Here is a 13377-nt window from a genome sequence, read left to right as displayed (position 1 = left end):
ATTAGACTCCTCTCTGTATCTGAATAATAAAACTAATGCATTCAACATTTATCTGAATATAATTAATTACTTAAATTTTGAAATCTGCAAATCTGCAATAGTTTGGCTCTTCATGTCTACAGAAGCAAAACAAGCAAAACAAATGGACTTTGCAGAACAAGAAAAAATGCATAATTGCAGAGAATGTGAGGTCAGCAGAGCCTCACAAGTAATAAATGTGGGACAGCCTCCACGTTGACTTAAAATGCCACTAAAAAGAAAATTAGAGTATTTTACTATAGCTTGAAAACCACTATGTATCCCTCTACCTATTACTACAACTATAAACTGTAAATATGTTACAAACTATAGTATTAAGACAGGAAATATAGAAGAAATTATTAAGAAGAGAACATATTGCGTAGTACGGAGTACTAAACCATTAGGCATTGAACTACTTCAAACATCTCTCTCGCACTCTTTATATATACAAGTATAATTACACAGTTCCTTTTACATTTGGCGTTAACATATCCACAATATACTAAGCATAATCACTAAAATAAAAAAAAAAACATTAAGGCTACATCATGCAATGCACACATTAGAATTAGCATTAGGCTTAGAATGTGATCCAATCTAGAGCCATTTAAACATTCCACTTGCGTCCTATGAATACAACAAAAAGTGTTTGACAGAATCATAATGATAAAAACAGAATCATAATAATAAAAATGTTACTGGCAGTGGGTGTTTCCTTTTGCAACTTTCATTATGAAACGAAATCCTTACAGTTTCTAATGATTACAACTCAAGACCCATAAAGATGAAGCAATATTCGGACTGTAAACCACACCACTGCATGTGATAATCATGTTTGTAAAATAAGCTGTATTGGCTTGGAAGTTGTATACGACATAAATTAGCTCTCTGGTCCCCTTTAGTGCAAAGTATGCTCTGCAGTGGGGTCCCATCGCACCGAACTCTTTCCCTGGCCTGCTGGGGAGGCTGCTAAAGTGGAGTTTTGGGACCTGATAGGTGTTTCTGTTCTTGAACAGAATCTGTAAGGAAATAAGTATAGAATTACCTTATTATTTTAATATGCTGCTCATCAAAAACTGAAAAAAATACACCACTTACATTCTGATAAGCTATTCTGTGTCTTCATTTTCATCTGGTCGGTAAACGTCATGTTCAAAAACTGATGTTTTAGCCAGGTTGCACGGTCTTCCTCAAACATCTTCCTCTGCAAAAGAAAAAGCACTGTTTATCTTATGCAGAGTTAAATCAGAAGATCAGTATTAGGTTATCATAGAGTTATTTGATTGCAGTAGACTCTCAAATGAATCAGAAGAAGTGTTTAAATCAGGGGTCATCGTTTCTGGTTGTGGTGATCTAAAGTCCAGTGTAGTGATTTTCCTGCTTTTAGACTCCTGATTCAGCTCATCACACTGTGAAGAGCTGAAGTGAAGCTACAGCAAAACACTTCAGTAATCTACGGTATTCCTTAAATGCAGCCGACTGCTGTAAAAATGGTGCATTCTGAGAGATACAGGTCAAGCTTCTTATCAAAGAAGTAAACGTATTGGATTTTACAGTAATTAGCTGTGATTTGCAAAGCATATATTAAAAGTGAATGGCAATTTGTGCAGTCTTCTGCAGTCCAACTGCCATCTCTGAATGGCATAAGTGTCTGTGATGTTCATTAGAATTAAAATACAGTACTACACTGTTGAGGAATTTAGCATGATCATTCTCTTAACTTCTGTAACAGTATTCATGTATGCATGCAACAAAGAATTGTATTAATTAATTGCATTGGCATCAATTTACCAGACATTTTAGCTACTGTTACAGCTCCTCCATCTGGTACAATTAACCCCGCGTTCACTCCACTTTTGGCTATATTGTTAATAACTGGTAGGTGGTAGAAACAAAATTCAGGCTTTCTTGTGAAGCAGAAATGCGTAGGTTGCTTGTATGAAAATACATAATCTTCCTTAAACGCTTAAAATATTTTAGCAAACAATATATTATACATTATATATATATTGTGCACCAGTCTCCCTTACTGTAAATAATACTGTAAACAAATAAACAGTAGATAACTGGAGAAACTGCTGTCAGCAAAGTACTATACTGTGCTATCACACCAGACTATGCTGGACTACAGTCTGCCCAGACTAGAGCCAATGAACTACCATTCCTCTACCCAAAATTGATCAGAAATGCATGACAATTAAACTCAAGTAATAATTTGACACGACTAATAACCTCATGGCCCAGTCTAATGGCTGCCTCTGTGAAACTCCTCCTCTCCATTTCAAAGTTCTTCCTCTGCTCATCAAAAGTTCTCCACTCCTCTTTCAGGCGCTCCTTCTCTTCCAACATGTAGCAGTCATTCAGGACAGCTGCAGTTTCCTCATCGCATGGAGTGTTGAGTTGTTGCTATTGATTACAGAGATACAAGACAAACGTGTATAAGCAATGGAGATACTGAAAAGATAGAAAGAATGGTATGACCATGTGATTATGCAGCTATTTACCTGCAAAAGCTGCTGCTGCGTCCGAATGAAGTCCCTGCACTGCTGGATCTCCATCTTGAGTCTCTCCATTTCTTCCTGATGAAGCTGTTTAGAAATCATCTCCTCACTGACCTCCTTTCCCAGCTGCACCATAGACGCTGGAATACAAACAACTGAATTCAAAATGTCTTCCTTCAGTTTGTGTACTTTCACACTTAAAAGTGGAGGGTTACTAATTTTGTTCTATTATACGATTAACATGTAGACTGCATAACACATACATATGTAGTACATAATTACATATTTGATTACATAGTGAGTTAATAAAGTACATTTACATTTACTTTTGATTTACATTTAAGTCTGCTTTATTTCAATGTCAAGAACTGACAAAAAACATGGCAGAATTCGAAAGGATGTTTTTTCTTTCCGCACAACAAGAGTGCATGCACAGCAACTTTTCACCAATTTCAGCCATAATAAAATATCTCTACTTCTACTTACACACAAATGTGTTATCGATTGAAAGTTCAGAATATTAGTTTCCACTTTTTTGAAGTTGTCAGGCCCTCAGTTGTAAATGGGTTCATACTTCATCAATGAATATACTCAGTGGTCCATGCAAGCAGCATATTGGTCCACTTACAGCACAGTGTTTTTTAGATTTAGCACTGACATAGAATTCAATTGTGTGTATATATATGAAGTATTTTACAGCGGCTTCAAACACGGTTCAGCCTATCAGATTTTAGAACCAGAAATAGTTTTAAAAATATACATTATATGTGTTATATTTTCCTAACGATGTTTTTTTCCATTATTCAGACAGGGATAATTCAACTCTCTCATCCTACACTCTTAAAAAAAAGATGATTTTTCAAATGTTCTTTAATAAAGACAATGGTTTTATACAGAACCATGAACATGCAAAGCTATAACCTATATATAAATTGCATGCTTAAAAGGTTCTCTGCAGGGTGAAAGTGTTCTTCAAACTGATGGAAAATATGTTGTATACGGTTCTATACAGAATCTTTTTGAAAAGAGCTCTATAAAGCTCCCAAAAAGGGTTCTTCTATTGTTACAAGCATGACATCATCATAATAGAAGCACACTTTTCAAAAAGGTTCTATATAGAACCATATACAACACATTTTCTATCAATCTGAAGAACTATTTTACATGCAAAAAACTCTTTAAGCATGCAAATGGTTCTTTGAGTGTTCATGGGTCTATATAGAACCATTCGCTTTACTAAAGCACCCTTGAAGAGCCATCTTTTTTAGGAGTGTAGAGCAGTTTTCCCCCAAATTCCAATTCTCAACTGCCCCATGAATTTCTATGGTTTTCCTGCACAGCCCACTGCATCAGCTCATTAAGGGCTTGAAAACCAAGTGATAAAGTGAATCAGGTCAAAGTTAAAGCAGTGATATCACTTTAAACTCTCAGCGTACCTTTATTGTCTAGGTTCTCTACATGGTTTTTGAGCTTCCTCCACTGCTGCCGAATGCTGTTGGTGAGCTTTTCCCGAGCATGTTCACATGACATCTCTGAAGTCTCCTCGTCATCAGAAGGTATTTGCTATTTAAAACATTACAGAATGAGCCACTGAACTCTTTGTTGTGCAATACTGTGCTCGCCAAGAATAAATATTACGAATTTACTCATTAACTGAATTTGATATTGGATTGAATTTGGTCTTCTTCATCACAACTGTTTTTATCATGAAACACTGACCTGATCTGTGAAGTCAGTGGATTTCTCTTCTTTTTGGCTGTGTCTTTTTGGACTTAAAATGCCCACCATTTCCCGCTTCATTTGCTGGAGCACTTTCTTCAGCTCTGCGTTCTCCAACATCAGCTCCTTCTGATGTTTATCAAACTCATTTAGAAGAGTCTTGTACATTTCACTTTCATGTCTGTTTGAGAAAGCAAATCAGATATTACTCAAATAAGATGCCAGCAAACACCATAAGCAGTGCTGCGGTAGGATTTTGGCTTACCTTCCTTCTGTTTTACCAGTTTTCCACTGACTTCTCCTCCCATCGGACCTCCCAACGTAATTCAAAACTTCCATCCCTGACAGAGGGCACACACATGCATACAAAAAAAAGCTTAAATGTTTAAGGCATCAAATAAACTGGCACTATGCCTCTTCTTGTCCAGTTAAATATTAGGGGCTAAGGCTTCCTCCTTGTGGTGAATGTTTATTACTGCAATCAAATAAAACTTAACTGTCCATGCAGACATTCTTCTCCATGTACAATTAAATTTTTACAGCAGAGGTGGCCAGTCCTATTTCTGGAGATCTACCAAATTATAATAGACCTCTGAGGCTGTGCATCATTCTGTAGTTGGCATTATGCCTATATAAGGAACTCCATGTTTAATCAGCTTTTATATATGAGAAAAAAATGAATGGTGTTCAACCGTGCCTTGTGATAAACAGGAATGTTACAAACCCAACACATTTTGTCTTATGTACATTTATCCCCCAAGTGTCACTGGATCCTCTGAAGTACAAGATTGTTTAGCAGTTGAAATATGAATAGTGCCACATACTTGCTACAAGCACGGTAGCACATTGAACTGATATTGCAGGAAAGTAAGTTTACTATTAAACTGCAAACACTATTATATAACAACACTAGGTACCCCAACTGTTAGCTTGCATGGACCAATATTAGAATTTTGGCTCTGTAATGACCACGAAAGTCAGAGGATCAGGAAACATTCAGAGGAAGAATGTCTGTTTCGAGTTCAGAACATTTTTGTTCACGACAGGGTATGGGCTGCCAGATTCTAGCCAAAATATGTTAAAAACCTGCCAAAATGCGTGAAAAACACCCAAAAGGTATGCACAAAAAACAGTCTAAGGTAATTTCAACCATGATACAAAATAATACAGCACTTAAACAACGTGACATCAATAAAAAGCTTTTTATGTTATCTGCTGAAGTGTCTTGCCTTTGCAGTGAAGTACTGTCGCTAGATGGCACTGACGGTCTTTTAAACAAATATGTATTTCAGTGCTATGAAAAGCTTTTTTATGTACTTTTTTATGCCTGTAAAACATCTTAGAATCACCTAGACAAAGAAGCTTTAAGTCATTTCAATGAAATAGTTAAATTACTTGATTTGCTTAGGTATCTTATTTCCATATCCTGCAATAGCTCATCTCAACTCATCAATAAGTATTAACATTTGTTTCATGTGTTGAGTATGATACGACTCATGATTCCAAGCATTCAGGCCAATGAACAGCAATGTAATATATTGTATATGTGCAATATAAGCATAATTATTCCTCATACACAGTTTTAAAACTTCCACAGATCACAGGCTGTTCCCATTTACTACTGTTGCAGAACTATGTACAGTAATGCCGTTTGAACTGGATGATCAATTCGGTTTTGGGCCAGAATGCACACACATTATATCAATAATAAACCTAGTATGTTAACTGCTGATGTCCGAGACGAAGAGCGGGGTAACGGCCTCTTCTCAACAATAGAGGATAAAATGTATAACAATCAAAGTTTTGATAAGTGATTGGATGTGGGAAGAAGTTAGACCAATTCAAATTTCTGCTAAATTATTAAGTAATGCAGATGATTAATTTTATATTCTTTTTGAAAACCTGCCAAAATAATGAAAAACCAGCCCAAATTTTGTCCAGTTGCCAAAGCACTTTTCCCTCTGCCAATTCAAACCAAAATGCAACCAACTTAGTGGGAACCTACCCTAGGGCTGAAAGATTAATCGTTTTTATATTGAAATCACAATTTTCAAAGGCAAGGCAAGTTCATGTATATAGCACCTTTCATACTCTCTGGTCATTTAAAGTGTATTATAAATGATGAATTACAAAGATAATTCAAATTATAATTTAAAAAGTAACAAAGTAAAGGAGAATAGAACATAAAACCTGATTAAAACACAATTAAAACAATAGACTTTAAAAGAGAAAAATCACTAAAATTAAAAATCAAATTGAAAGTGATTTTAAAATGAAATCGCAAAAGCTGCAATTTTTAAAATCATAGTCGTTTTATCATAGGCATTTTACATTGCAATTGTAATATTAGTCAGAAAAAGTACAATTATATTTTTTCCAAATCGTTCAGCCCTACTTCAAAGCACTATGTGAATGCAGTAAAGCCTTTATGGTGCAATAAATATTTAGGGGCTAAGGCTTCCCCCTTGTGGTGAATATGTGTTATTGCAAGCGAATCAAATTGCATGCAAAAAAGGCCTCTTTCAGTACAGTTTAAAGTTTAGGGGATAATGTTTTCCCCATTGTGGTGAATGTGTGTAATAAAATCTTGTAATTCCTCAATAAATAAATAAATAAATAAATAAATAAATGAATGAATGAATGAATGAATGAATGATATGAATGCTATTTGATAAAACAATATGCCATGACTTTGATTTAAGTATCGCAACTTATTTTTATATGTGAATTCTTTAATGCACCAGTCCCGTTCAACCACTAAATAGGACACAGATAGTCTATCATTTCAAGGCTGTAAGGCCAGAGTGACCCACTTGCCTAGTTTGAGCTCTTACATACACAGTGCTTTTTAGGTCTGTGCTGATCATTTATCTAATACTGATGCACGACAAATCTCACATTTTTGTATTTATAGAATTGTTTGCATGAGACAGTGTCTACATACCTTGTTTCTTGTCCTTCTTTTCTGTCAGCAAGTGATTGAGGCGCTCTTTAAGCTTACTGAACTCCCTCTCTTTCCTCTTCATTTCATGGTTGTACTGCGTGGCACGGCTTGCAATGATGTTCTGTAGCTTCTGAACCTATTGAGCAAAAAGTGTTACAGCTATGCAATGCAGATTCAAAACGAATGGAATGAGTGTCCAAGAGTCCTTGAACACAACTTAAATGTAATACATGAAAATACATATTGCTGTATGACATACATACGAAATAGATACCAATGATGCAGCATAATCTACAGTTAACACACCATAAAATTCTCCAATGACTATTCTGCAGTAAGACGAGAAGAGTTGAACTCTACCTCCTCTTTTTCATTTTTTAAACAACTTTGTAACGTCTTAATGCTTGTCTCCAACTGCCGCTCTCGTTCCCGCAATCTGACATTTTCCTTTTTGGACAGTTCAAGCTGGTCCTTTACAAGGAGAGAAAAACAGACAAGACTTTCTTTGAACTGAAGGTTATTCACACACCTCGAAACTAGTCCTTTTTAAAATGAGTGCTACTAGCTTCAAAAGCATCATTTGTGTTACAGTATGCTGTTTTGCTTGGATGTAACCTTGAAGAAATGTAAAACTATTTTTATTTTTAGCGACAAATAAAAGCCGGACCTTGAGTTTGGAGCTGGTGAGCTGTTGGCAGTGTAAGTCACTGCTGACCTTGAGCTGCTCCACTTCGAGCTCCTCCACCGCTCCCACAGCACGCCTATGCAGCTGCAGCAGATCATACATGCTGTTTAGTGTTGACATGACATCAAGCTGTCGAATCCCATTCAAGTCGTAGAAAATCGATGGTAAACCCAGAGATGACAGCTCCTGTGAGTGCAAAAGAAGGGTTAAGAACAATTCTGGGTAACTGGTTTTTATAAATGGATAACTGGTTTTACAATTGCCATCATACTGTACACAATATACACATCAGTTGAACTGCTGCGTGTTGTTAAAAACCATTGTGCTGTTTAGAGCTGCACAATCAATTGTATTTTTAACATGATATGAGTTTCTGCAATGAACACATCATTAAGGGCTGTGATTACAGATCAAATTGCATTGTTTGCCCTGAGTGCTACATGGAATGGCAGGAGTGTAGTGTTCATAATCTGCACTTCTCTAAGACAGGCTCGAATCCCAGTCTCTCACAACAGCAAGTGACTTAACCATTCTACTATACAGCCAGTTGTAAATCACACAGCACAGTTCAAAAACTATTATGTACTTAACTACTAGCCAGTAAAACACCAGTAAAATACTTTAACGTGATGACCCCAGTGTTCTGGGTAACATGTGAAGTAATGGCTAAGTAATGGCAACATGCATATTTAACACTGAAACAACATCAAAAACTATACAATAAGAAATCTAACTACATTATAAAGCACACCTACCTGACTGATGTATAGCATGCACTCTGATATGTTCTCCTCTGTGCAGAAGTCACTAGGACCACTATAAGGGCTAACAGGCAGGAGAGGCATTGTGGACTGACTGTATTGCCTTGAAGGAGGCATTGTAGAGTAAGCATAAATGTTGTTTATGTCTTCTGTAGAAGGAATAATAAAGAAAAGACATAATTCATTCTCATTAGGCTGCAAAATGAGCAACTGTGTGACACTTTTACAAACACTGCACCTACAAATATACAAACAGATACTGACCATTTTGAGATGCCATAACTGACATAGCCAGAAATGCTCTTAGTAATGATCATGTGCAGAAAAGACATGAATCATAACAGGTTTTATTGAGGTTAGGAGAGACAGCCACACTTAAAATAGCACTCCACTGTTATTTCTAGTCCCTTAATTTTTTTCGCCTTTACTCATGAGACTGCCTATGTAGAGCAAAAGAGTCAAGTTATTATAGAAACTGTATGAAATGACACATTAAAAAAAGTCAAATAAAAGTACAAAAGGGGGCTGTATGTGGGCCCAAACTTAAACTCCTTAAATTCCTCACTCTTATAACCATAAAACTTACAATCCAGTTTCACAGTAGATACTGAATAATAGGTCTTAAAGGGACATGCCAACCAAATGGAAAAAAAAACCTTAAAAGTAGTTTAAAAGTAGATTAAAACTACAACTGCTTTGGAGTGGATTTTTGGGCAGGCTGGTTTAAATTTTTTGTATAACCCTTAAATCCCAGGCTGATTACATACTAAGGCTTATTATTCAGTAACTACAGGGACTTCAATGCAAACTGTATTATTCTTAGGTTATAGAAGTGTGTAAAAAACTTTGTGCCTGCTGGTGGGTCCTGGCCATTTAAGGGGTTGATAAAGTTCTGCCTGCTGGCAACTGTTGAACATTGCCAAAAGTAATGCTAGGAAGCTGAATATCTTAGTACAGCCGTATAACTAAGTAACTGTTTTCAAATCATCATTATAGTAGAGAGAATGGGTCATTCAAATGTTAGAAATGCCTAGTAAGATGAGGAGGACACAAGCTTAAAGCACTTTGAGCTGCCACCTGTGAGAAAAGTACTCTATAAATAAAGATATTATCATTATTATTATCATTATTATTGTTAGTAGTAGTAATAGAAGTGGTAGTAGTAGTAGTATAGTTAGCAAGGTAACTACCTGTGTACCTAGATTCCTTACCTCAATTTGGTTTATTTTATCTGTCTGAATAGGTAAAAAGAAAACAACTGGCATCCATTTTGTGCTGAACAAAAACAGAATCACTGTTTTCTTTATGACTTCTTTCAAGGACCGAGGTAAGAGTTACACTAATGCTAGCTTGGTTTTATTTATTAACCTATAGATCAGTGGATAAGCTAAGAGTCAGGTTGTATGATATACACTGATGAGCAAAAAGATGAAAATTATATAAAACTATGAATACTGTCAAACGTATGAGGCTGACAGGTGTACTGTTGCTGCTACAGAATACTGCATATCACAACAAATAACATTCAACTTTTAGGCCAGAAGGCCCCTATAAAAAGAAAAATAGCTGAATAATAAACCTGGGGCTCAAGGGATTAACACGGTTATTACATTATAATGTACTGAATACAGTGTTTACATGGCATAATTAGACACACATCACAGAAAGATACATAGCATAGTATTTTGGACATCGTATTACCATATGATGACTCTGGCATTCTCTCAGTCTTCCATATATCCAAGGAGAATACACTATGTAGATCTATCAGTTACGCAGGTTAGCAATGCTCTGTTCAAAGAAAAAATTAAAAATTTAGGAAAAAAATATTCTGTGATGAGACAGAATCTTACTCAAAAATATCTACTGGTTTTCATGATTAACAGGTTAAAGTAAGAGATTATCCAACTATGCATTAATAAGGTATAAACAAAAGTAAAGCTACACACTTAAAAAAGAAGTTTGTTCAAGAGTTCTTTAGTAAAGGTAATAGTTTTATTTAGAACCATGACTTCTATATGGAACCATTTTATCGCTGCTGTCAAAAGAAAACCTTGTATCTCCATTTTTGGTGTTTTCCAGTTTCGTCATTTGAAAATGCCTGTTGGCCTTTACATTGTGTGTAAATTTCATGAAGAATTGACCAAAATAAACATCCCAGAATGACTTGAAAAAAAGTCTGGTTCCATTGACTTACATTAAAAGTAAAGTATGTTTTTTCCTTCTCCTGTAAAGTTACCATTTTGGAGATAAAAGGTTTTCTTCTGACAACAGTGTTATGCTAAAGTTGTTCTTTGCCTTTTCATGCTTAAAGCGCTCTTTGCATAATGAAATGGTTCTTCAGACTGATGGAGATGGTGTTGTACATGGTTCTATATACCACCAAAAATGCTTCTTCTATTGTTAAAAGCTTGATACTCTTTTTGGTGCAATATAATACCCTTTTCAAAATGCTTCTATACAGAACCATAGACAACACATTCTCCATCAGTCTGAAGAACCATTTCACCATGCAAGGAGCCATTTAAGAATGCAAATGGTTCTATACAGAACTCATGGTTCTAAACAGAACAACTGCCTTCCCTGAAGAACCAGAGAAGAACCACCTTTTTAGATAAGTGTGTATGTAGTAGCACCACGCATGTTTAAAATGCACAGTTTTTGGCTGCAGGGCATTTCTAGCACAGGCAGCCAGCACACAGTGGATGGAGAGACTGCACTAATCACATGAGCACATATAACACGTTTATAACCAGAGTTCTATTGCATACACGACTAACAAATTAGCTGCAGTTAAGCCTAATTCGCTACTGTAGTAGTTATACGTTAAGAGTTCTAGCTGTCTAGAGTGTGCTAAGCTGACTGACAAGAAAAACTGACCCGTGCTTGGTTAGAACCGGGTCAAAGGAATCAGTCACTTAGAGAACCTGAGCATATTTAACAACAAGACACATTCATGGCTAATTTTGTGAGCGTGCTTTAGGAATAAACTATGTGCTGTGAGGAAAAGCTCCACTTACTGTCTTCTCGGGGCTGAAGAGCATCACCAGGACCTCCGGAGGGTCCCACGTCGACAGAGATTTAAACACACGCCTCAGAAAACAGGAAGACGAAAGCGCGCTGCGTGTTGATGTTGTTGCACGCGACTGTAAACACAGAAATATGATTGCAGCTTTTTGGATGTTGTAGTTTTTGCTGCTCTCTCGAGTGGCAGTTGGAGCAGAGAAACGGGGGCACGCAGCGACAAGCATTTGCGTTGTCAGGCAACGAACAGCAGGCGCCTGATTGGTTGTTCTCCTCGTAAAACCCAGGCGTCAACCAATGAGATCGAGCGTAGGCTACGCAGAGCAAAACAGGCTCTGGACAGGGACAGAAATACAGTGGTCCTAAAAATATTTAGACATTTTAACCATTTAAGCGGGACAGTACAGGTGAATATAGCCAAAACAATAGATCATAATGAATCTTTGCCAGTTGATTACTGATATACGAGTATTTTCTCACATTTGAGGTAAGACCATAATACGTTCAGGTGCGCAAATGAGACGCCTTTGCCTTAAAAATGCATGCGTTTTCTTTTTAAAAGCTAAAATCTGTTCTTTATGTGATGTGAGAATAAAAGTATGTATTTCATTTTGGTGATACGTGCCTGAGAATCTTCTTGACTTATTGTTTAAAACCCCTTAAAAGGCCAAGGCCCACCAGCAGGCCCAAAGCTATATAACACACTTCTATAACCTAAGAATAGCTCAGCCAGTTTGCATTGAAGTCCCTGTAGTTACTGAATAATAAGCATCAGTATGCAATAAGCCTGGGATTTTAAGGGGTTACAGAAAACAGTACATTCTTTGATTGTAGAAAGGGTTTTCAGGCCATTTTGTAGTACAGGACATAGCATAAATCCAGCTATAAGCAATATATTAAGACATCCTTCAACAATTTCCTTCAGAATATGGTTAGAAATGAACATTTCCTGAATGCAGGTAATTTTGGTTCTGAATGTAGAGAGAAAACAAGTTTGAGAAAAACTATTTTAAGAATCAGCCTCAGAACTGCATTACCCAGTGAGATCTCAGAAAATATGCACCAGAGTTACATTACTTACATTATCCTACATTAAAATAGCTAATCGCTAAGACACATTATAGGTAGGCCTACTATTTATCCAATAATCTGAAAAATGTTTGACAGTGCCTTGCCTTAAAAATTGGTCAATTTTAATGACGTTCTTTAGGTTATCTTATAAAATGTTTAACAAAATTATATTTGTTGCAGAGAAAAACACTTTTAGCACAACATCAAACTCATAGACTCTCAGTGTGGAGAAAGTCTGGAGAAAAACGTCAACCTAACTGCCCTAATTCTGCCAAATTCATTTTGGGGCTACTGTGTATGATCTATGTCAGCAAATCTATATCAGACCTATCTCAGAATTAATACAGAGATTAATTCTAAATGTTATACACTGGAAAAACTGTTTTTTTTTTTAATAGAGATAGCATCTTACATTGACAAAAATAGTAACTTTGCAAACTTTTCATTTTCTTTCATACTTTAATAAACTGTTAATTCACAATGTATTACTTCTCAACATGGACCTCTCAGTCTATTCATAACGTCTATACAAAGAGTTAAGAACTGGAAAAATGTGTCTAAATGCAGAACTATGCATTGTTCTACAAGACAACAATGAATGCAATTATACTGAATACAAATACACAATCATTAATGTCACATCACAGTTTA

General features: G+C 36.1%; 1 protein-coding gene across 1 annotated transcript; it reads right to left on the bottom strand.

Annotated features, from left to right (window-relative positions):
• Nucleotides 1-459: 459 nt before the first annotated feature.
• On the bottom strand, nt 460-10422 carry LOC118819008 (afadin- and alpha-actinin-binding protein-like). Its single transcript, XM_036586599.1, has 12 exons — nt 10333-10422; nt 8626-8780; nt 7853-8056; nt 7546-7656; nt 7186-7321; nt 4507-4582; nt 4242-4422; nt 3959-4085; nt 2526-2662; nt 2254-2427; nt 1120-1225; nt 460-1040 (listed from the first exon to the last, which is right to left on the bottom strand). Exons 1-12 carry the CDS (start codon nt 10349-10351, stop codon nt 991-993), a joined length of 1476 nt encoding a protein of 491 aa, XP_036442492.1. The 5' UTR covers nt 10352-10422; the 3' UTR covers nt 460-990.
• Between the last annotated feature and the right edge of the window lie 2955 nt (nt 10423-13377).

This window comes from Colossoma macropomum, unplaced genomic scaffold (assembly GCF_904425465.1).
Source record: "Colossoma macropomum unplaced genomic scaffold, Colossoma_macropomum, whole genome shotgun sequence".
Taxonomy (NCBI): domain Eukaryota; kingdom Metazoa; phylum Chordata; class Actinopteri; order Characiformes; family Serrasalmidae; genus Colossoma; species Colossoma macropomum.
Note: the sequence above shows the minus strand (reverse complement) of the source record. Positions and strands in the feature narration are given on the sequence as shown.